Raw genomic sequence first — 25,232 nt, 5'->3', positions numbered from 1 at the left:
TAGCAATGTTCCTGAATGGCTAGGTTGCGTCTGCAATAGCTAAGGGTACATTTTTCTCCCATTTACACCTTGGTGTGTTTTGGTTTTTTAACACCTGGGCCAATATTTATGCCTCAGTAATCTCATGGATTGACGATTGCAATGCACTCTCTGTAAGGATGACTTTAAAAACCAGTTTGGAATTTTCATCTGATCCCAAACAGCTAACTAACAGTATAACTAAGGGCTCTTATTGTTCCATTCCTGGCCAAACGGGATGTCGCACATAAATGTTGTTGTCATTGAGGATGCCACAATCAACGGAGCAATTTGTATCTCACATGAACACAGTGGGACTGTTATCTGAGTAGACATGCACAGAGTTGCACTCCAGGTATCTGTCAATTCTGGATGGGTTTTTGGAAGACTCTTGTGCATGAATTTATTCTGGAAATTCAGAATTTATTCTGAATTTATTCTGAATTTACACTGGAGATCAGTGTACACTGATCAATGCACAATCTTCGCAGTAAGGCTCTATTCCGATGGCATGAGTATCCAGAATTGGCCTTTGCAGTCACTTACAGACACACAGTTAAGACAATATTCATGGAAGGCAATCTTACTCAGCTACGAGTTATGGCCGAAAAAGAAGGTATCTGTAAGAACATCCAACTGTGGATGCTTTTCTGTTCTTGGCTATTGAAGCAATTCAGGTCTTTAGATAAACAATTCATTGCTTTGGGGTGCAATCCTGCAATCTGTTGGCAGCAGAAGCAGGCTATCTAGCAGAGAGGAGCTCTGCCCTTGGGACCTGTGATTCTCAGATGAAGGACAGTGTATGAATAAGCAAACATATTAGGGGGAAATCTCGTATCAGGTTTTAAAGCTGAATTGCAATAGCAAGAATATTCCTCTTATTAATCTCTTTTCCATCTTTGCCCTACTTCTCTTCTAATTCTCTCCTGGATACTAAATTTTCATCTCAAATATCTTTCCTAAGCTTGAGGAAAGTTGGTGTTCACTTGCGCAGGATATCTGTGAATAAAAATAAATCTATAAATCTGGAGCGTTGCCGCTTATCCATATCCAATGTACACTTTTAGTGTTGTTGGGTGAATTGTGGTTTGGCTGGCCTGTCGCCTTATTGCTCTGTTTTATTTGCTGGTGCTCCGCTTTTGGTTCTGTAACACTCGCTGCTCTCAAAATGCTTGGGCAATAACGGCTGTAAAGCTAATGCGACCCCCTGCCTGCCCCAAAGTTAGTATAATAACAAGACTTCTGGGGACAGTGGAAAGGCAGAGCACACAGCAGTATCTGAAAGAAAGAATGTGTTGTGTGTTTGCTGGGGATGTTTTTGCCTGCCTTGTAGCAATTGTCACAACTTTGTAAGGTTTGGCGGTTAGGCATTGGAATAGCGTTGTGGGGGGGGGGAGGGGAAGGGAGGCCATCACACCCCTCCATGCTCAAGGGTATTCCATTAAAGGAATCTGGGGGTGTGGATCTCATCCGAAGCCTGCGGAGGGTCAGCAATTTTTTTCAGCAGGGGGCCGGTCCACTTCCCCTCAGACCTTTTGGGGGGCCGGACTATATTTCGGGGGGGGGGAATATGAACGAATTCCTATGCCCCACAAATAATCCAAAGATAAAAAGGTAAAGGGACCCCTGACCATTAGGTCCAGTTGTGACCGATTCTGGGGTTGCGGCGCTCATCTCGCTTTATTGGCCGAGGGAGCCGGCGTACAGCTTCCGGGTCATGTGGCCAGCATGACTAAGCCGCTTCTGGCGAACCAGAGCAGCGCACGGAAACGCCGTTTACCTTCCCGCCGGAGCGGTACCTATTTATCTACTTGCACTTTGACATGCTTTCGAACTGCTAGGTGGGCAGGAGCAGGGACTGAGCAACGGGAGCTCACCCCGTCACGGGGATTTGAACCGCCGACCTTCTGATCAGCAAGTTCTAGGCTCTGTGGTTTAACCCACAGCGCCACCCGCGTCCAATCCAGAGATGAATTTTAAATAAAAGCACACATTCTACTCATGTAAAAACACCAGGCAGGCCCCACAAATAACCCAGAGATGCATTTTAAATAAAAGGACACATTCTACTCATGTAAAAACATGCTGATTCCCGGACCATCTGCGGGCCAGATTTAGAAGGCGATTGGACTGGATCCGGCCCCCAGGCCTTAGTTTGCCTACCCATGGGCTAGGGCAATGCCACGACCCCATCGGAAACCCAGGGGATTCTCGAGTCGATCCACATCAGCAGGGCTCCCCCTACTGGTGGTTTACCCTTACCAGACTTCCTGCAAGGTGGGCAGGGAATCAGATATAGTCTGTTGGTGCCAATGCCTAAGCCAATACCGCTCACATTCTGTAAGCAATAAAGTTGTGGCCTAAATTTGCCCATTAACATTAACCTAAAATTCTGTCTCCTTGTGTCTTTATTCTCCTGGGGGTGGCTTGGGGGCTTTGACAATGATCGACTGAAAGGAATGCCATTGGCATGCTTTGTGTTTCCAGGATGCTGATCACAAGCAGGGAAATGGGAAATCAGTGTAGAATTGTCAGAGTGACATCGGCCGATTGGCATTTTTCTAAAACAAAAGGTTTCACAGGCCAAATTTGACACCCTGTGTTGTAGGAGTGGAGAACTCTCCCCATTAATGGCTATGAAGATGTTGGGGTGCCATAGCCAAAACCACACAACTGCATGCTTGTTGACTAGAGAGCACAGATACAAGTGTCATCAGCTGCAATTATCCACAGCGCAAACGGTGGATGTTGGCTATAGCATGCACACACGTAGAATCTCAGACAAAAGAAACAGTCAGGATCAGACAAACCCTTTGCTAAGCCTTCATCAACAGCCCCATATTCACACACACACACATACACACACAGAGACATATTGTACTTTCTGTCCCTTCCAGCCAGGACAGGACCAAGATAACTTCCTGCAGGGCAACTTTTCTCTGTGTTTTGGTCTATAACCAAGAGAAGCCGATGTGGTTTTCACCAGAGCAATCTTCTTCAAAAGCCTGTTGTAGTATCGCAAGCTTCTACAGAATGTAATTTAAAACCAATGCCTTCAAAGATTATTTGACAACAAGAACAGGAGTTGGATGGAGGATGCTAAGGAGGCATTTGTAAATGAAAATCTTTGGCTAGGGGGTTAAGCACCTTTCCTGATCCACTAGATCAGGCATGGCCAAACTTGGCCCTCCAGCTATTTTGGGACTACAACTCCCATCATCCCTAGCTAACAGGACCAGTGGTCAGGGATGATGGGAACTGTAGTCCTAAAACAGCTGGAGAGCCAAGTTTTGCCATGCTTGCACTAGATGAACCAATGTGAGCATCCCCTTTTGTTCCCTAAACTTGGTGCATGTGGGTTTGGAAATTTCACGTATGCCTAGAAAACACATTAAGTGTAGCTTCCGGTTCCAGAAATTCAAAAATATACTCTGCTTAACAATTAAATTTATTGCTTTTTTTGCTCTCCTAACCAGCAGCTAAATACTTCAAACATTCCCAAATCAGATGTCAACTGAAATTTCATTTGCCTTCCATTTATTTACTAGTTTAATTCTACTTGTTCATCCCAAATCATCTCAAAACTGTTTACTGAATATATCCAACACCAGCCAAGTACTTTCACATGTAATGGATGCTCCTTCCTTCAGGGTTATTAAGCAGACGTTGAATGGCCATCTGTCATCTATGATCTAGTTGAGGTTCCTGCATTGCAGAAGGTTGGACTAGATCACCCTAGGGGTCTCTTCCAACTCTACAATTCTATGATAATTAGATTAAAAAAAATCAAAAGAAAATCAGCCATGGTATTATAATAAAAATAATAATTAAGTTTATATACTGCCCTATACCCGGAGGTTTCAAATATAGGTAAGAAGGGTTTATTTATTTAAATGTACATATGAATACCAAATCTCCCTTTTCAGACTACTAACAGTGTTTAACTTGGAACGCCAACATAAAGTTGAATCATGCTTGTTTTATCTACTTACTTGTGACCCATCTCATGGGCAATAGTAAATGCGAGATTCAAGCCATTATCCTCTGCAATAATACATTTCCGCTTTTCGCTGCACATGCCATTCAGATACGCTATACCTAGAAAACACAAGGATCACAGGTAATCACTACACTTCTTATTTTTATTCACAAGCAGTGTTTTGGTGCACACATGTTATATAAGAAGAATATTGTTTTCCAGTATGTTGCAAACCTGCAAACATGCTGTCATGACTTTTACAAAAGGCAACATGCTACAAAAGGACAGGTGTAACATGTGTAATGAATGACCTGATGTATCGGAGATAAATCTGATCTTTCCCACCCAAAAGTACCCAGATGACATAAAGTAGGGAAGCTTTTAATGTCTGAAGTTTTATTCTGTTTTTAATGTTCTGTTGAAAGCCTCCCAGGGTGGCTAGGGAAACCCAGCCAGACAGGCAGGGTAGAGATAATAAATCTATCTATCTATTATTATTATTATTATTATTATTATTATTATTATTATTATTATTATTATTATAAATTATATACCACCCTATACCCGGAAGTCTCAGCGCAGTTCAAAATATAGAATCAAAATATAAAACCACAAAATATAGAATCAAAATAACAACAACCCAATAACCCCCCCTAAAAAAGCACATTTTAAAAGGACATAGGATGTCAATCAAAGCAACCAAAGGCCTGGTTAAAAAGGAATGTTTTTGCCTGGCACCTAAAGGTGTATAATGAAGGTGCCAGGCAAACCTCTCTGGGGAGAGCGTTCCATAGATGGGGAGCCATTGCAGAGAAGGCCCCGTTCTCGTGTTGCGAGCGTCCGGACCTCTTGAGGAAGCACACAAAGAAGCAAACCTTTATAGCAGGCATGGCCAAACTTGGCTCTCCAGATGTTGTTGGCCTACAACTCCCATCATCCCTAGCTAACAGGACCAGTGGTCAGAGATGATGGGAATTGTAGTCCCAGAACACCTGGAGGGCTGAGTTTGGCCATGCCTGCTTTATAGCAACCCTGATAGGTAAATTACAGTGAGATTAGTGTCAGGTGAAAAATGACTCAGCTTCATAGCTGAATGAACCAATATCTCCTCAGTATAACTTTCTGTCATCCACTGCGAAGCTAAATTAGGCAAAAAGTAGGGGGAAGGGATGCAAAGCAGCAGAGGCTGCAAGACACACACATACCTCTCTAATGCTTCCATGAGGTAAGAAACAAATTGCTCATATTTCTAAACTGTTTCAGCTGAACTGAGTTTAAGGGGGGGGTTTCTGAAAAAGCAATCTGCTACACAAGCCGGCCACATTCTGGTTGCAACAAAATTATTAGCAGTATTAAAAGTTTGGGAGAAAGGAGGATTCCTTGGCTGTGCTCAGCGTTTTTAGTTGTTGTTTTTTACATCATGTGTATCACAACAACACTGAGTAGCAAGCTGGAGAAAGAGGGGCAAAGGTCTCCCAAGTTAGCACCTCATTTAAAATGAGCAGGAAAAACAATTCTTAACATGGTCCAAATGTTTTAGTATGTCTGTCAGCGCACAGAGGAACCTCTGCTACAATGCCTCCATTGTTTTGTCTCAAGCACAGTAGCCCGGGAGTATGGTTAGATGATATACTGAGCAACCCCCCCTCCAAAAAACTCCCACATATACACTTATTTACGTTTGTGATTTTTATTTCGGAGCATTTAACAATGATTGTGTCTTCTTCTAGAGGCTTAAGGTAAAGGTACCCCTGACTGTTAGGTCCAGTTGCAGATGACTCTGGGGTTGCACGCTCTTCTCACTTTACAGGCCAAGGGAGCCGGCATTTGTCCGCAGACAGTTTTTCCGGGTCATGTGGCCAGCATGACTAAGCCGCTTCTGGCGCAACGGAACACCGAAACCAGACCAGCGCATGGAAACGCCCTTTACCTTCCCGCCGGAGTGGTACCTATTTATCTAAAGATAAAGGTACCCCTGACCATTAGGTCCAGTAGTGGACAACTCTGGGGTTGCGCACTCATCTCACTCTATAGGCCAAGGGGGCCGGCGTTTGTCCGCAGACAGCTTCCGGGTCATGTGGCCAGCATGACTAAGCTACTTCTGGTGAACCAGAGCAGTGCATGGAAACGCTGTTTACCTTCCCGCCGGAGCAGTACCTATTTATCTACTTGCACTTGACATGCTTTTGAACTGATAGGTGGGCAGGAGCTGGGACCGAACAACGGGCGCTCACCCCATCGTGGGGGTTCAAACTGCCGACCTTCCGATTGGCAAGCCCTAGGTTCTGTGGTTTAGATCACAGTACCACCCTGTAGAGGCATACTGGAGGCAATACAATAGGAAACTTACTAAGCAGTGTTCTCAGTGAAAACATTTTTTTTTGAAAAAGTTCCTAGCAATACAGAGGAAAAATCAATTTTACTTTGGAAAGTTTCCCTTTGGGCTTAGGCTACACTAATGAGATATATATCTCAAAACTATTCCCGTCCGAGGCTGTTTGTTTGTTCAAAAGAGTGTTAGGGGACCTGGGACTGCAACTCAACAACATCTGGACGGCTGAAGATTACCTGCTGATTCAAACCACTTTACACCCCACCTTTTCTTATAAAATGCCAGAGGTGGCTAACAAGACACTCAGAACATGTTTTAGAAATTCATAATGCACAAAACACTTTTTTAAAAATCTAAAAATTGATATATACAAACATATAAATGATCAGCTAAACACACACCATTACAAAAAATCTATACTTAAAGCACAGCCATCCAATACACAATATTTTGAGGATCTGTTGTGGTTTCCATAATCTCTTAGCAGCAAGATAGCTCGTAGAATGACAAGGGGCACTTTTGCAGTCAGTTCCTTCACTATAACATAAAGTTGCATTTACTTTGGAAAGTGAGACTGCAAATCCCCATATTTTATTTTCTATCTTAGCCATATTTTTCATTAGTTTAGAATTTTTGTGTGTCTGTTTTTTTCTTTTCATTTTTGACCAAGTGAACTCACCTTTATATTTCTGTAGGCCAGAAACTCTTCATTCTGCCACTGCATAAGATCACTACTTATTCTTGGATGCCAAACATTTCAAGTTAAGATAAAATCTGTGGGATGTTTCTCATATTTAAAATTTCCTGACTCACTGTTTTGGAATATATGACTTACCTGGAAGCATATTGCAAGCAAAACATATAAAACCAGTGTTCTTTATTATTTCATTTCTTATTAAACATAGCTTACCTTGTGCTTGAAAGCCACATCAAACAGTAGCTACTGAATGTAAATCAGTCAACTACCAGCTGCGAACTAGTTTCAAGTCTTGTCCTTTGTTATTAATTTCATGTGTTAAGAAAGAGAAACTGGCTTCAGCTGAGCAGCTGCTCCTGCTTAGTCATTCCAACATTAGGTAAGAGAAAGATGTTTGTGTGTGTGTGTCCTCTACTTCTTCCTGTGGCTTATTAGCACAGCTGGAATGGTTTCAAGGTTAAATCCATGATGGGGTTCGGAACTGAACAACTGACCTTCTGTAATGGTTAAGCCGCCGGCTAAATATATGAACTGGATCTTATTCAAGTTTACTCAGAAGTACAGTGGTACCTTGGTTCTCAAACTTAATCCGTTCCGGAAGTCTGTTCCAAAACCCAAGCATTCCCAAACCAAGGCACACTTTCCCATAGAAAGTAATGCAAAATTGATTAATCTGTTCCAGACTTTTTAAAACAACCCGTAAAACAGCAATTTAACATGAATTTTACTATCTAACGAGACCACTGATCCTTAAAATGAAAGCAAAAAAAAAATGTACTGCAGTCACACAATCAATCAATCAATCAATCAATCAGTAGCTGAACTGGGTTCCACACAGTCGCAAAAACAAAAACACAAAATAAATAGCAAAAACACAGAGACCTCAGTGTAACACTCAGAACAGAAGTGTGGAACTCAAAACGGAGCACGTTCGACTTCCGAGAAAAGTTCGCAAACCGGAACACTTACTTCTGGGTTCGCAGTATTTGGGTTCCAAGTTGTTTGAGTACTAAGGCGTTTGAGAACCAAGGTACCATTGTAACTCCCAAAGCAAACAGAATGCATAAGATTGCAACTTCAATGCATGAAGAAAAAATTCACCACTAAGCAACAAAACCTGAGAATTGGACCTAATCACAAGAATAAATGTAGAATCATATCCAAGCCCATGACTTAGGTTTGTAAAGTACTTTCATAATCAAAAGTCATCAAGCCATGTATTATAGCCTGATAATACAATGACCGAGAACTACCTGGCGTATATGCTCTAATTATTATTTTTTGTCAGTGTTTACATTTATACTACGTTATGTTTAGTTTCGGGGGTTTTTTAAAGTGAAAAATTGCTTCACATTCCTGACAAAATCTACTAAAAACCTTCAAATTAAAGTGCATGTGCATGATCTTGCTGTGGAATTAATCAGTTGTATATAAATTCAATAGATAATTAATAATAATAATAACAATAATAATAATAATAGGGGGCAGGGAGGAACTTGCCTGAAGACAAATTGGGCTAGTCTGGGGTTGGTTTGTTTTTTGCCTACCTCATAGCAACTGTCACAACTTGCTGGTGGAAAAAAGGCACTGGGTTTGTTCCTTAGTCTAAAACAGGCATGGCCAAACTTGGCCCTCCAGCTCTTTTGGGACTACAACTCCCATCATCTCTAGCTAACAGGACCAGTGGTCAGGGGTGATGGGAACTATAGTCCCAAAACAGCTGGAGGGCCAAATTTGGCCATGCCCAGCCTAAAACAAATGTGAGGAGGAGCCAGGAGGAAGGTTTCTGTCTGAATCACCAGACGGGGTCGACCAGGCCACAGAATTCCCCAAATGGCATCCTGGAGGGATTTCTCTTTTTGATACGTTTCATGGGAAGATCCTTAACCCAGGATTGACCCTGGCCGATGCAGGATACAAACACACAGTAAAGGTAAAGGCACCCCTGACTGTTAAGTCCAGTCGCGGACGACTCTGGGGTTGCGGCGCTCATCTCGCTCTATAGGCTGAGGGAGCCGGCGTTTGTCCGCAGACAGCTTCCGGGTCATGTTGCCAGCACGAATCAGCCGCTTCTGGCGAACCAGAGAAGCACACGGAAATGCTGTTTACCTTCCCGCCAGAGTGGTACCTAATTATCTACTTGCACTTTGACGTACTTTCGAACTGCTAGGTTGGCAGGAGCAGGGACCGAGCAATGGGAGCTCACCCCGTTGCGGGGATTCAAACCGCCGACCTTCTGTTTGGCAAGTCCTAGGCTCTGTGGTTTAGACCTCAGCGCCACCCGCCCAGTACCTACGCCAAAAAAGCCTGCTTACATCTGCAAACAATAAAGTTGTGGCCATTTTGATCGCAATATGTTGTCGTATCATTTTTACTGCTTCACGTGCCCCAGCCCTGGTGGCCTTGGGCTCATTGAGCCTGGGCCCACAACAGCGCAGAGGTGAGACTTTTATGCCAAAACCCATGCTGCTCTGCTACTGCAGGAAGTTCTTCAGGACTAACCAATCAGTCATTTGATAGGCAAAATGTTTAGATGGCATTAAATTGTGGCTAATGACATCCATACTGAGAGAAGGGTTGATTCCACGAAGTCTGAAAGCATTTTTATTCGTCCAAAAAAACTCGATTTATTTTATTTATTTCTCTAAGGAGCTCAAGGTGCTGTACATAGTCTTCCCACTGAGCTATATAAGGTTATTATATGATACGTTTAAAGTAAAATTCACACTCCTTAAAATTACATGCATCAATACTGAAAAGTGGTACTTACAAAGGTTACTAGAATTTATCACATTTATTTTGCAAGAAAAATAATCTTTTGCGTTCTTACAATGTCTTTGAATGTGAATTTTATTATGTTGAGCACAACATAAGGCTTCAGTTGTTTGCAGTAAGTTAAGCCACTGAAATAGCAAATATGATCTATATTATGTTCATGTGTTTCTGTTTTCTTTGACTATATACAAGTGTTTTTCAGACACGCATGCTTCGGAGCACGACTTGGGGGAAATTAACTTTGACTTGCAGCTCTATTTCTAAGAAACTAATATTCATTTTCTTTCAGCACATCAAGTGTTTCCCATTAGTGAAAGAGGAAAGGAGGGACAGATAAAAAGCTTTCTGCGCTGTTGTTGCTTAAAAAGTGTAAATAATATGTGGTACTTTTGAAAGTGCTCTGTACAAGACTGCTGCCTGGGACCACTGACGACTCATTTGTCACTTAAAAGATGTATCAGTGACCATAAGAGAGCTTTGAAATATCAAGCAGTATATAGATCCCTATAAATAAAAATTGCAACACTTTAATGTAGAATAATCTCAAGGAAGAACAGTCAAAGCACTGGAATCGGAGGGAGAATTAAACTACACTGGCAAAGTTATATATGTATGTATAGACACAATCTTCTGCCCCTAAAACACAGTCCTCAAGGCAAAAATCAGAGAAGAAACAATCCCTAGCAAGATAAAAAACACACTTAAAAATTTAGCAGAATAAAAATCTCTCAATTGTCTCTCTAAAAAACATTAGAGAAGAGGCCAATCTAACTATGTTTGGCAGAGAATTGCACAAAGTGTCACCACTGAAAATGCTATTCTATCCCAATATAACATATGTGGCTAGTAAAAAAAACTTGTATCTAAATACCTTCCAGATATTGCTGGACTATAACACCCATAATCCCTGATGATTGGCTATGCTGGCTGGGTTTTCACTCTAGCAACTTCTAGATGGCAGCCCCAGTCTAAATATCTACAGCAGCTTCTTATGTTTTGTTTAATGATGTGAATAAAACCAATGTGAACTGAAAACGCCAGGGAACATTCTTCATTTAGTGTCTCCAAAACATATGGGCTACAATTAATAATAATAATAAAATTTTTATTATTTATACCCCACCCATCTGACTGGGCCACCCCAGCCACTCTAGGCGGCTTGCAACAAATATGAAAGCATAATAATAATAATAATAATAATAATAATAATAATAATAATTTATTATTTATACCCCGCCCATCTGGCTGGGCTTCCCTAGCCACACTGGGCAGCTTCCAACAAAATATTAAAATACTGTAATACATCAAACATTAAAAGCTTCCCTAATCAGGGCTGCCTTCAGATGCCTTCTAAAAGTCTGGTAGTTGTTCTCTTTGACATCTGGTGGGAGGGCATTCCACAGGGAGGGCGCCACTACTGAGAAGGCCCTCTGCCTGGTTCCCTGTAACTTGGCTTCTCACTGTGAGGGAACCGCCAGAAGGCCCTCGGAGCTGGACCTCAGTGTCCGGGTAGAACGATGGGGGTGGAGACACTCCTTCAGGTATACTGGACCAAGGCCGTTTAGGGCTTTAAAGGTCAGCACCAACACTTTCAATTGTGCTCGGAAACGTACTGGGATACGTTTAATGGAATAATGGAAGCATAATGGAAACACTAAGCATAATGGAAACACCAAACATACAAAACTTCCTGATACAGGGCTCCCTTCAGATTTCTTCTAAAAGTTGTGTAGTTCTTTATCTCCTCGATATCTGATGGGAGGGTGTTCCACAGGCTGGGCACCACTGTCAAGAAGGCCCTCTGCCTGGTTCCCTATAGCTTTACTTCTGGCAGTGAAGGTCCTCGGAGCTGGACCTCATCTAAAGTGTGCTTGTTTTCACACAAAAATAGGCAATTTCAGCTTATTGGAAGCTTGGATATGGTGACATGCAACACTTTCATTTGTAACCTGCTTTCCCAGGATTCATCTGTCACTTGAGGACCAGCCCTGAAGAGCACCTTTAGGAATTAGCCTGGGCCTAAACACGCCTCCCTGTCTAATCTTCCACAGGAACCTGCCTTATGCTGAGTCAGACCAACAAACACTCCATCTAGCTCAATACTATCAAAACTGACTGGCAGAAGCTGTCCAAGGCTTCGGACAAGGAGTGTCTCACAGCCCTACCTGGAAATGCCATGGATTGAACTTGAGACCTTCTGCATGCAAAGCAGCTGTTCTTTCAATGAGCGATGGCCCTTCCCAGTTAGTGAACAATCCTGAACAGCTTTTTAAAACAACATACTGTATGAAAAGGAGAGGTGTTCATTCTTCCGCAGTTTTCTGGCCACACACATAAAAGAAGCACCCTTTGTGCGTTTCTGGCATACTCAAGACATCACAATATTTTTCAAATTGTATGCAACTTGCCAAACTGAAGAAGACACACTGTCTCTTAAGTGCTTTTCTGCGGATGGAAAGTGGATCAGTCTCTCACTTGAAGAGCGGAAGCAGAAGACATCTCTTGACATTTATCTTACACTGACACATGGTAACTAGAGATAATAGCCAGTTTTGTTTTTGAGAGTGACAGTCTGTGCCCTTTTCCATTGCCTATCCTTCTAATAAGATCCAGGAATATGTATTCATATTCTCTCACACGCTCGGTTAGGTTTTTGGAGCAATAGTAAAGGGAATTTGGCCATTTCACTTAAAAAGGAGAGGAGCACAAACGACGGTCATTTGTGGTGCTTAAAGGCTCCAGCTGGAAAGAGCTCACAACTGTTTTGTGAACACTGATTTGCTCTTCTAAGAGCGTGCTTTAGAACTGGCTTACGTGCCAGTATTGCTCTGTGTTCTCTCAGTTTGTTCTTTGCAGCTTTCCCACTACTGAAAATATAATTCCTTTGACTACAGTTTTTCCAGGGGATGGGCTGAGTCAAAGAACACATCACAAGCACATTATCGCGTGCATATTATCAATGTCATCCATGATGACATGGACTTTGATGCAACTGTAACAAAAGCCAAAGACTCCTTTACTGAGTAAGGACAAACTATTCTGAATACATAGATGTATTTGTTTTATTGGAACTGATTTTGAAAAGCTTGCGCTCTTCTCAGCACAGGGGAGTTTTGCAATATAGAATGGCTACAGACATTGCACCCTGGTTTATAATGGTATTTAGCATCACTCACATATCAAGGGAGAGTTTAGCTCAGCATCTAGAGTAGTCACTATGAAGAGATATTAAAACATGCTAAGAATGCAGCCGCTGCTTATCAGTATTCACCGTGAATACCTGTGCTCAGCTAGTGAGGTGTCAGATCTTAGAAATAAATAAACAAAAGGGAAGGACAGGAATTTACTAGGACATAAACTCCAGAATCAAGTCCTGTGTGTGTCCTCTCTCTGAGACAGTCACAAATACCACAATTCACAATTTATATCATGCTGCTTCTTAATTCATACATGAGTCTGAAGAGCGTACCTCCATTTTTTCATCTTATACGAAGCCAGGCTAAATCTCAAAGATGGAGTGAGACACAAAAAATTATTTTACCCACCTCACTACACATATTGGAACAATGTATCTGAGTCTATAAAAACACTGGAAAAATGTGTCTAACCACCAGTTCAGTATGTTTAATTTGTTCAGCGCAAAACATCCTATTTTATAATTCCCAGAGCCAAGACTTGTAAATAAACTGTCCTACACAGTAGGATATGAGTGGCAAGTCTAATAAATTCACTGAGAGTGCAACCTGTCTGCTTGGCAGTAAGTCCCATTGTTTACTGAGTAAATAGAGCAGGATCGCAGCATCAAATGTTTGTCATTCATTCATCAAAATAGTTTCACTGGCGAATGAATTTAGAGCAATGTTTTTGGGTGGGCAGGTCATTTTGCATGAATGATTGTCTCCAGTTCTTCAAGTTTTTCTGCTTATATTAATTCACCTACATAACACCTTTGGCTACCATAAACAATGATATATTAATAGGAGCTACCGTATTTTTCCATGTATATGAAACCCCTGTGTATAAAACGACCCCTACTTCTTTTAACCCAAAATTAAGAAATCAATATTTTTGGGTTGCCAGAGTTCTTGAGAGTCCCATGGACTGCAAGAAGATCAAACCTATCCATTCTTAAGGAGATCAGCCCTGAGTGCTCACTGGAAGGACAAATCCTGAAGCTGAGGCTCCAATACTTTGGCCACCTCATGAGAAGAGAAGACTCTCTGGAAAAGACCCTGGTGCTGGGAAAGATTAAAGGCACTAGGAGAGGGGGACGACAGAGGACGAGATGGTTGGACAGTGTTCTCGAAGCTACTAAGATGAGTTTGACCAAATGGCGGAAGGCAGTGGAAGTCAGGAGTGCCTGGCATGCTCTGGTCCATGGGGTCATGAAGAGTCGGACACGACTAAATGACTAAACAACAAACAAGAGTTGTTGATCACCCTCAAAGTTGTTGATTGCCCCACCAAAAATGGTGTATAAGACAACCCCCCACCCATTTTTTACTCAAAAAATTTAGGAAAAAAAACCATTGTCTTATACACAGAAAAATACGGTATTTTCTCTTACAATATCTCATCCTTCTATTTTGTGACTAGGCTCTGCTATGATGTCATTTCTACTTTCATATAATATTAGCTGATATTAGCATTACCTTGCACACACACACACATTGCCATGGGAGCTATTTCCTCATAGTGCGGTTCCAATCTGCTGTATCCAAACCAGGAACTGTGGTTTGTTTTGCTCCAACAAACTATAATCAGTAAGTCTTGGTGACAGATCATGGTTTGTTGGAAGCAAAACAAATAATACATCGTACTGACATAATGCAAAGCCTTCTAGTACAAGCAGGGAGAAATGGGAAGAATCAGACCAGATGCAATATGCTCATGCACATAAACTATGGTTTATGGCATACCATGATGTGCCAATGTGGCCAATGTGGCCAGATTTTAGGTACATTCCAATTGTACCTAAATTGGAGAAAACTATTGCCTGTTTTCCTGCCAACCTAGCAGTTCGAAAGCACCTCAAAGTGCAAGTAGATAAAGAGGTCCCGCTCCGGTGGGAAGGTAAACGGCATTTCCGTGTGCTGCTCTGGTTCACCAGAAGCGGCTTAGTCATGCTGGCCACATGACCCGGAAGCTGTACGCCGGCTCTCTCGGCCACTAAAGTGAGATGAGCGCCACAACCCCAGAGTCAGCCACGACTGGACCTAATGGTCAGGGGGTACCTTTACCTTTACCTATTGCCTGTTTAGGAACTTATATAATAGGTTGTCTGAGGGAAAGTGAAATGGATATATATTGGTCTACCAGCCTAGGAGGTTAGCACAATATAGACACAACCCAAGCAAACTGAATCACTTTTAAAGATTATTGGTTCCAATGAGAAGTTAATCACTGCCTAGCTCTCAATGGGATTTTCTTGGAAACAAATATGTATAAGCCTTCCCTAACTTAAATTTAGATGTGCAAACTACTTATGACATCAAAGAGACTTAGACAACTTCTTAGTGAAACATTTGAGTACATTCAGGTTAATATTAATGCTTACTCCTTCCTGTGGTATAGATAAGATTGCATACCATGCTTCAATTTTTGTGAACTTTTAACAGCCGTAAATTGTTCTCTTGACATTACTTCAACATTTTTCTTTTAACTTTCTTTGGCTAGCACCGCAATTTACAACATGTTAAAAATTCCTGGAATGTCCTATCTCAGTTGCCCTATAAATACACTGGGAGAAGATTTGTTACTTCGTACTTGTTTGCCTTCTGTCTAATCCTTACAAGTGATCTATTTAAATTCCAAATTCAACCTTCCACTTTTAACTATTAATCTGTCACATTCTCAGAAAAGGAAAATCACAGGTACTGATCTGAAGTAACCATAATCTTAAACCAATGGTGCTACAGCTGTTGTGATACCAGATTATGCCCCAATATACTTTATGTTAACAATTTACATTAGCATTTGGTAATCTTTCTTCTTGCAGTTCTTGCTTTCAAAATAATAACATTCATATCACTGTTGACATAGTCATCATTTATACTTAGAAAATATCTGATTGTGTTTTTATTAAAGGTATATCAATGCAATGGAGAGCATTGCTCATTCTTTTTTAAAAAAAATACAGTACAGACAAGATCAGGGGTCAGCAAACTTTTTCAGTAGGGGGCTGGTCCACTGTCCCTCAGATCTTGTAGGGGGCCAGACTATATTTTTTTGTGGGGGGACGGGACGAATTCCTATGCCCCACAAATAAACCAGAGATGCATTTTAAATAAAAGCACACATTCTACTCATGTAAAAACACGCTGATTCCAGGACCGTCCATGGACCAGATTTAGAAGGCGATTGGGCTGGATCCGGCCCCCGGGCCTTAGTTTACCTACTCATGGGCAAGATCAAGAAGTCCAAAGAAACTGCAACCAACTTCCAACTAAACTTTTAACTTGACTTGTTGAATACTTTCATTACTGCCCTTCCCAAAGCGTGCAGAAATCTCGATTCAATGTACATGATTGGACTAAATGGCTGTGATCCAGAGGGCCATTTAGGTATGCCCACTTTCCTTCCCCACTTTGACAAGTAGACCCACAAGCCATATAACAAACTGCTTTTGAAACCCTCCTCAGTTTCAGGGCAATTGCCATGTGGCATAAGAAGCTGCCATATGATGAATATTGGCAAAACTCCTTTGGCTGCACAGTGCCAACTACACTCTTGTTTCAAACCTAGGCAACGTCATTTAGACCTCCCGAAATTTACAGTTCTAGGATTCCATGAATATGTTTCTGTATGAAGACCAGTATGCAGTTTTAATTCACCCCAAATTGGTACCCTTAATGATTTTTCTGTTTGTCACCTCTAGTGCTTGCTAAAATTAAGGTCTTGTTCCGAGTTTATGGAACACGAGTAATAACTTACATCAAGTACATTGAAAGGCACCGTATCTTTTATCACTTAATATTATGTATCCTACAGATTCACTTTGACTGGAAAAAAATACATTTCAAATAATGCTTAATAACTGTAGTTTTTCTTTGGATATTGAATTGAGAACCCTTTTTGATTGAAATGAAAAAAAAATAATATGAAGATAAAGGTCTAATCTAATGCAGTTTCACCTATGGTTCTGGATATGCATATCAATGAAAATATGTATTTCAAAATGTGGAACTTTATTTAAATCAATTATTTAATGTGCATCTTTTCTTGATTTAAATCAATCCACCCCAATTCATCATAACATGTGAGCTAAGCAATGAGTGACAGGACCTCATTGCTCCATGGGCTTCCTCTCCTGTAGCTCACATCACTGATTGGTAGGACAAGGAGATGAGCTAGCCAATAGGAAAGAGAAGAAATGGAGACAGTGTGATGAGACATGGAGCACCAACAACTCTTTTGTCTCTTATGATGCCTAGGTTAGTCCCAACTAATCACTGAAAGCAATGGAGCGGTATATAATTAAGTTGCATCAATGTCAAAATGCTTAGCCTTGGTCAACTTGCTAGAGTACCAAACACGTCATCATTATGATGGGCTTTTGCATTTTAACTGCCTATAAGCATTCCTCCCCACATATTATAATCAAGCATCCACATCTCCCAATAGTGCTGTATTTTAAAGGCATTATTGTTATTTGTTTGTTTCACTTACCAACAGTATCACATGGTTCATCTTTATGTACACAGAAATCCTTCCTAAAATTGGGAGGGAAAAGAAGACAAAGCCTTAAGAAAATTGTGCTGTCAGATGCTCATTTACGCAAATTTTAACCGCTTAATAAATGACAAGGCTCCTCTATTTCAAAAAAGAACACGTGAAGGAAATCCTGAAATTATCAAATGACACTTCAACCTTAAATCTGCAATTTATTTCCCATTTAAAGTGTATGTGGCATCAGGTTGATTAGTTATCTTCCTTAATCATCTGAAATTCACAGATTTGTCAGATTTTTCATTCCCTACTGAAACTAAAGAGACTTCCGCATGGGTACTTATCCTGAGATCAGTGCTGTTCATGCGTGCGTGTTTCTCAATACGTCCATACACTGTTCTCAGCATTAAAGTGCAAGCCAGTGTGTCCAATTTAAGATGGATTTAACCTTTCCGCTGAAAAATAAATTAAAAAGAAAAACTGTTTTGCAAGATCTAAATGATCTGCAATGTGACATTAGCCATCCCCGGTTGCTCAACCAAGCTTCGATTCATTGGGGAAGATTGGATTTTTGCAAGTGAAAATGTAGATGAGCCCTAACACTGTTCTAAGTGTCAGAAATGGTACTGGTAATGGTATCTTAAGATGGGCTAGCAATGCAATTATTGCTGTTACCCTAGTTGGGTACAAGTGCAATAAATAAAGCAGCATTTCCTTATCCCATCTCTGGGGACAGGAGGGGAAAGAGATCTATTTTCCATGGTTTCTTTGATGTGTTGAGAACCTTGGTGTACTCAAGCAGGAATTAGGGAATTAGGGAAGACACCACAGGGGAATGTAAGTTGCCCCTATCTCCAGTCCAACTGTGCTGTTTTCAGGTCATGTAGAGCTATGGTTTTCCCAGTAGTGATGTATGGAAGTGAGAGCTGGACCATCAAGAAGGCTGATCACCGAAGAATTGATGCTTTTGAATGATGGTGCTGGAGGAGACTCTTGAGAGTCCCATGGATTGCAAGAAGATCAAACCTCTCCATTCTTAAGAAAATCAGCCCTGAGTGCTCACTGGAAGGACAGATCCTGAAGCTGAGGCTCCAATACTTTGGCCACCTCATGAGAAGAGAAGACTCCCTGGAAAAGACCCTGGTGTTGGGAAAGATGGAAGGCACAAGGAGAAGGGGACGACAGAGGACGAGATGGTTGGATATTGTTCTCTAAGCTACTAACATAAGTTTGACCAAACTGCAGGAGGCAGTGGAAAACAGGAGTGCCTGGCATGCTCTGGTCCATGGAGTCATGAAGAGTCGGACATGACTAAACGACTAAACAACAACAAGATTATCATTCATTTTTAAAAGATTACAGCCACAGAAATATTCCAGACTGGAGTATTCTCCCTAATGGGATCATCGTCTTGCATTGAAGCCCCAAACAACATGACTCTACAACAGTGTTTCCCAAACTTGGGTCTCCAACTGCTTTTGGACTACAATTCCCATCATCTCTGACTACAGGTCTTGCTAGCTAGTGATGATGGGAGTTGCAGTCCAAAAACAGCTGAAGACCCAAATTGGGGAAACACAGCTCTAAAATAATAAAAAAGAGGTTATGAAAAGAAAGTATACAATTAAATATGGAAGTTTTCCCTGTTTCTAACCACTGTGCTAAGTCTCAACATACAGGTGACTCTCAGTTTATGCTGGGGTTACATTCCAGGAATAGCGTCTACAGCCAAAATCATATATAGGACTCAGCTATACTGCTGCTCATAAAACGTTTTAAGTGTGTTGTAAAGTGCATTATACAAATGTGACACTAGATGGTGATAGTGAGCTATGGCGAATTCGATATATTTTTCAAAATGTTTTTTAAAAAAAGCATTTTCACAACTTCTTTTATATGTGTGTAGTTCCACCATAGTCAAAGCACATTGAATTCAATATTAAGATTGACAGTCTTTTTCCATGAACACCTGCCCCCTTCGTTTCTTTTTTTTAAAAAAAATTGCCAAACATGTAAAGCTGAATGTGCACAAGTTAAATCGCGTAGGCTGCAAGTTAGCTGTACAGGATTACAGTATGCCAGTATTTGCAGTACAAGAGATGGATCATATGTTAAGGCCGATGCAAACATATTAGCAGTTAGACATAGGGTTTAATGTTTGTGAATCTGGAGGGGGAAGCCTGTGGGTGTTATGAATGCACTTACATAACTGCTCTTAAGGTTAATATCTGTTTAAAGAATGAGAAAGAAGAGAACAAATTTGAAATATAACAAGGCACAAATAGCATGGAAGTTGTACTTTGTCAAAAATAAAATTGAGATTTGTACACGCACACCCTAATAAGTAGAGTATATGTGGGCTGAGATGCTTTCATTCAGCTGATTTCTATCCTGGTTGAAGTAAACTTCCAAAAGTTTAATTATGAGAGTTTGGGGAAATAGAATTCTTAAGTCTTGGCAACAGTGAAGTACAATTGCATCCTGTGCAATGAGACAAATGTAAAACATTCCCTAATTTCCAAGAATAAGAACTGTATTCCTTGGAGACTAGGCTGCCCAGTAAAAGTTTATGATACTCCAGATACACCTATAAACAATTCATTATTTATTTGTGTCCTCATTTCTACTTAGGGAAGTTGCAGGAGGGTCATCATGTAGCATCTGAATCTACAGAATGGATTGCAGCGTTGCTCTAGCAATTATTTTTTCAAATTCTTTAAGTGACTTTATTATTAATTAGCGCCACTAAAATCTTAGTGGGCCAATGGTACAAAATGCACTGGAAAGGCTAAAAACACATTTAAATGCACATTTAATTTAAACATCTAAATGAAACCATTCGTAAGTATGTGTAAGTATGTTCCTGCAAGAGGTATATAAAAGCATGCACACGATTCATATGGCCAAATTTGCCTTATATTCTGTGTCCTGTTTCCCCTCGAACTTGATTAACGCTAGCTTCCCCCCCCCCCACTCTGCCTCCCCACTCAGTTTCACAGAGCCCCTCTCATCCAAAATCTTCTTCCCTTCTTCCCCCCAATGCCAGCCCCTCAATTTCTGGTCTCCCGCCTTTTGTGGAAAGTTTACAAGCAATGGCTCTTCATGGTAGGCTGGGTGATTTTCTTATCAGTAAATGTGTCTGTGAAGAAGGAAACCAGCCTACAATCTGGAGCATTTTCCCTCTCCCTCCCACTTCTCTTTCCAAAAGAGATCAGTTCTATCAGTTGTTCCCAGTCCCTAAAATTAAAGATGGGAGTAAGCCAAGCTCAGCATTGAAGTAACATCTGAGCTTTCAGATTTTATTGTCTTCCTGTGAGTGGATCTTTATGCTCCAAATGCTTTCTTTTTCTTTGCAAGCCTATAGGGCTTGAGGACTGAATCAATCTCTGAAACAACTGCCATCACTCAGCACAAGTATCAACACATATGCTCGCAGTTCAGCACTGTGGTAATAAATGAGCCTTCCTCAACTTCCACCGACCCCAGGAGGCATGGTCAAAAATGGGGAATGATGGAAATTGTAGTCCAAAAACCCTGAAAGTCACCAGGTTGGGGAAGTCTGTAAAGATAAGCTGAAATAACACATTATTCTGTTCTAACTCCCATCTCATTGAGTAACCAACTAGGTATCTCCAACCCCTTGAAAGATTCCATCAATGGTGTCTCCAAAAAATTTTTACACATCACCTGGGAAGACAGGCGAACTAATGCCAGTGTACTGGAAGAAGCAAAGATCGCCAGTGTCGAAGCGATGGGTCTTCAACATCGACTTCGTTGGACTGGTCATGTTGTGCAGATGCCTAATTATCGTCTTCCTAAGCAACTACTCTATTCCGAACTTAAAAATGGAAAGCGTAATGCCAGTGGTCAACAAAAGAGGTTCAAAGACTGTCTCAAGTCAAATCTAAAAAAATGTAGTATAAACACCGACAACTGGGAAACACTGGCCTGCGAGCGCTCCAATTGGAGAACAGCATTTACCAAAGGTGTCGTGGACTTTGAAGACACTCGAACTCAGGACGAAAGGGAGAAACGTGCTAAGAGGAAGGCATGCTTGGTAAACCCTCACCATGATCAACTCCCACTCGGAAACCTCTGTCCCCACTGTGGAAGGACGTGTGGATCCAGAATTGGCCTCCACAGTCACTTACAGACTCACTGTTAAAACCGTGTTTATGGAAGACAATCTTACTTGGCTATGAGTGATTGCCAAAGAAGAAAGATTTGTCTAGAACTGTACTGCATATTTGTATTTCGAAGGGGCAGAGGAACCAGAGACCAAATTGCAAACATGCGCTGGATTATGGAGAAAGCTAGAGAGTTCCAGAAAGACATCTACTTCTGCTTCATTGACTATGCAAAAGCCTTTGACTGTGTCGACCACAGCAAACTATGGCAAGTTCTTAAAGAAATGGGAGTGCCTGATCAGCTCATCTGTCTCCTGAGAAATCTCTATGTGGGACAAGAAGCTACAGTTAGAACTGGATATGGAACAACTGATTGGTTCAAAATTGGGAAAGGAGTACGACAAGGCTGTATATTGTCTCCCTGCTTATTTAACTTATATGCAGAATTCATCATGCGAAAGGCTGGGCTGTATGAATCCCAAGCCGGAATTAAGATCGCCGGAAGAAATATCAACAACCTCAGATATGCAGATGACACAACCTTGATGGCAGAAAGTGAGGAGGAATTAAAGAACCTTTTAATGAGGGTGAAAGAAGAGAGCGCAAAATATAGTCTGAAGCTCAACATCAAAAAAACGAAGATCATGGCCACTGGTCCCATCACCTCCTGGCAAATAGAAGGGGAAGAAATGGAGACAGTGAGAGATTTTACTTTTTTAGGCTCCATGATCACTGCAGATGGTGACAGCAGTCACGAAATTAAAAGACGCCTGCTCCTTGGGAGAAAGGCGATGGCAAACCTAGACAGCATCTTAAAAAGCAGAGACATCACCTTGCCAACAAAGGTCCGTATAGTTAAAGCCATCGTTTCCCCAGTAGTGATGTATGGAAGTGAGAGCTGGACCATAAAGAAGGCTAATCGCCGAAGAATTGATGCTTTTGAATTATGGTACTGGAGGAGACTCTTGAGAGTCCCATGGACTGCAAGAAGATCAAATGTATCCATTCTGAAGGAAATCAGCCCTGAGTGCTCACTGGAAGGACAGATCCTGAAGCTGAGGCTCCAATACTTTGGCCACCTCATGAGAAGAGAAGACTCCCTGGAAAAGACCCTGATGTTAGGAAAGATGGAGGGCACAAGAAGAAGGGGACGACAGAGGACGAGATGGTTGGACAGTGTTCTCGAAGCTACAAACATGAGTCTGACCAAACTGCGGGAGGCAGTGGAAGACAGGAGTGCCTGGCGTGCTCTGGTCTATGGGGTCACGAAGAGTCGGACACGACTAAACGACTAAACAACAACAAGTACTGCATATTCCATGTGGAAGTCATAATAAGGGATACTTTGGGATCTTCTATTATCAGGTCAAGCAATCATAATTTGCAAGTGATTTACCAAGCTTCTAGAGGGGATAATAGTCCTTCAAGTAGGAGCAAAATCTAACTTTTAGGAGATTTACGGCAGTTTTCTGAAGCTTAAATGAGGTGACTAATGGCAGAAAAGAATCTGAGGCAAGAATGGGCAACTGCTAGTCTGTCGATTCCATAAATTACACTTTACTCATAAACTAAAACCTATTAAATACAGGGGTAGAAGAGGTCCTTAGGGCAATGCAAAGCCTAAATATTCAGCTACTCCATATAAAGCCTACTATTATAGAGGAATCTCTTCAAAGAAACATATAAAACAGTCAGGTATGGAAAGGGTGAGATGCATAGCAAATGACAAAGAAATACGGAAGGATGGTACAGGAAAATCTCACGTGGACTTAATATTAAATCTTCCAGAACTACGTCTTTCTGCTCAGCCCAGATACGATGTGTCATAACTCTAGATTTAAAATGAAGGTTCCGTATATAAGTACAAAAGAAAAGTTGGGGGACTTTACTAGCAATGTCAGTTAGGCAAAGAGTCCACGTTAGAAGGAGATATTCGTGTTTAAAATGGCCCATTTTTACTTTGATTTTATGTGAGGGCTTCCGAAGGATGAGAAGCTTCCATGCTTCATAAAACCATTGATTCACAGCACATCATATGCATGTTTCTTCATTGGACTTACTTCCTAGTTAGGGGGTTAGGTTTACAACATCAACGCTGCAATGGTATTAGGCTTTCTTTATTCTTTCTTTACTGTTATCATCATCATTACTTGTGAGCTCTGCTTTGCTGCCATGAAATAGAACGAGAGCTTATCTTTATGCTTATCTGGAGAGCATACCATTGCCATATGTGGAAGCGACTAGTGTTATTTATTTATTTTTGAATATTTAGGACACAACGGCTAGGGCTTTAAATATATATTTCCCATACTTTCTACCAAAAGGTTTGCATCCTTGGGTAGCTCGACTAGAACCATCTCCGGACTTTATTATTTTTAATGTTCAAGGGTTCCTGTCAATGTATTTCCCCCTACGGAAAAATCCAGTGTTTGTCAGATGGCAGTGGTGGTTGCTCGTGAGTAACCAGGCAGGTTTTACAGGCTTTATTTTGGTGCAAACTATTTACAGTGCAGAGCCACAAGTTCCTGTCTGCCTCAATCGCTAGCAGAATCCGGGAGTGGTTGTTTCCTGGACCTCCCCCAACATAACAGTCTCGTTACTCCCAGCCTTTTCCTTCCCTCTTTGCGCTTTAGACCTCTGCGCAGGGTGGGCAACAGAAGGGGTGTGCTTCCCTCATGGCCGGCTTGGCCAGGAGCGGTGCTGAGGCTCCCTGCAGCATCCTCTGGTCCTTTTACCTCTTCCCCACTGGAAGTGGGGCTTTCCTCATCACCGGAAGAAGAACTGCTTTGCAAGATTTTCGGAGGCTCCCTGTAACACAACTGCCCCTCTGTTTCCCGCCCCTGTTCCGATGGCAGTCCCCTGACAGTGTTCTAGCCCAAATAGGTGTCTCGGGTAACCTGCTAAGTTGAGCTACCATCAAATGAAGAACTTAAGAAGTTTGGGAACCAATAACAGCTCTCTAATTAGAAATCTAAGCATGCATTCCTGAGTTCAGCTGAGATATTTGGGACTGAGATACTAATATTTCTTTTTGAGCCATACAACAGGTTGAGGGTTTCCTATAGGGAACAACTGACTGCCATTTCCCACATCTTCCTGAGTATATGTATGGGCATTTATATATGTGTTCAACAGAGGAGGCTTACTGGAAATAAGATGCCTGTATGCATTTCTTATATCCCCATCTGCCTTGCTCATTCTACTCAGCCTGAGTACCCACTGAGTGCCTGGACGAAGTGGAGGGAGGAGGACAAATGGGGTCAGTGCACACAGATTTTTCATTCCAGCAAATTGCCTGGCATACTGAGAGTCCTATGCTGGGGTGCGACTGGGGTCCTCCTATGATTCTCCAACATCAACTTCGTTGGACTGGTCGTGTTGTTCGGTTGCCTGATGATCGTCTTCCAAAGCAACTACTCTATTCCGAACTTAAAAATGGAAAGCGTAATGCTGGTGGTCCACAAAAGAGGTCCAAAGACTCTCTCAAGCAAATCTTTAAAAATGTAGTATAAAAACCGACAACTGGGAAACACTGGCCTGCAAGCGCTCCAATTGGAGAAGAGCCTTTACCAAAGGTGTCATGGGCTTTGCAGACACTCAGACTCAGAAGGATGCTGGAATGAAGTTACATGGTTT

At 41.5% G+C, this 25,232-nt stretch overlaps 1 protein-coding gene and 1 long non-coding RNA gene across 3 annotated transcripts in view; both read right to left on the bottom strand.

Annotated features, from left to right (window-relative positions):
- Positions 1-25,232, bottom strand: part of ADAMTS19 (ADAM metallopeptidase with thrombospondin type 1 motif 19) — a 126,960-nt gene that overhangs the window by 60,154 nt on the left and 41,574 nt on the right. For both annotated transcript variants that reach the window (XM_053407709.1, XM_053407710.1), the window contains exons 7-8: positions 17,470-17,513; positions 4,011-4,116 (exon numbers count right to left, since the gene is read on the bottom strand). In XM_053407709.1, the coding sequence (XP_053263684.1) occupies positions 4,011-4,116; positions 17,470-17,513 (150 nt within the window). The remainder of the gene's footprint in view (positions 1-4,010; positions 4,117-17,469; positions 17,514-25,232) is intronic.
- Positions 19,468-23,435, bottom strand: LOC128423038 (uncharacterized). The gene is made up of 2 exons (XR_008332654.1): positions 22,900-23,435; positions 19,468-21,703 (listed from the first exon to the last, which is right to left on the bottom strand). It is a non-coding gene; the product is annotated as an uncharacterized LOC128423038 (long non-coding RNA).

The sequence above is a fragment of the Podarcis raffonei genome, chromosome 11, assembly GCF_027172205.1.
Source record: "Podarcis raffonei isolate rPodRaf1 chromosome 11, rPodRaf1.pri, whole genome shotgun sequence".
In the NCBI taxonomy this organism is placed as follows: Eukaryota; Metazoa; Chordata; class Lepidosauria; order Squamata; family Lacertidae; genus Podarcis; species Podarcis raffonei.
Note: the sequence above shows the minus strand (reverse complement) of the source record. Positions and strands in the feature narration are given on the sequence as shown.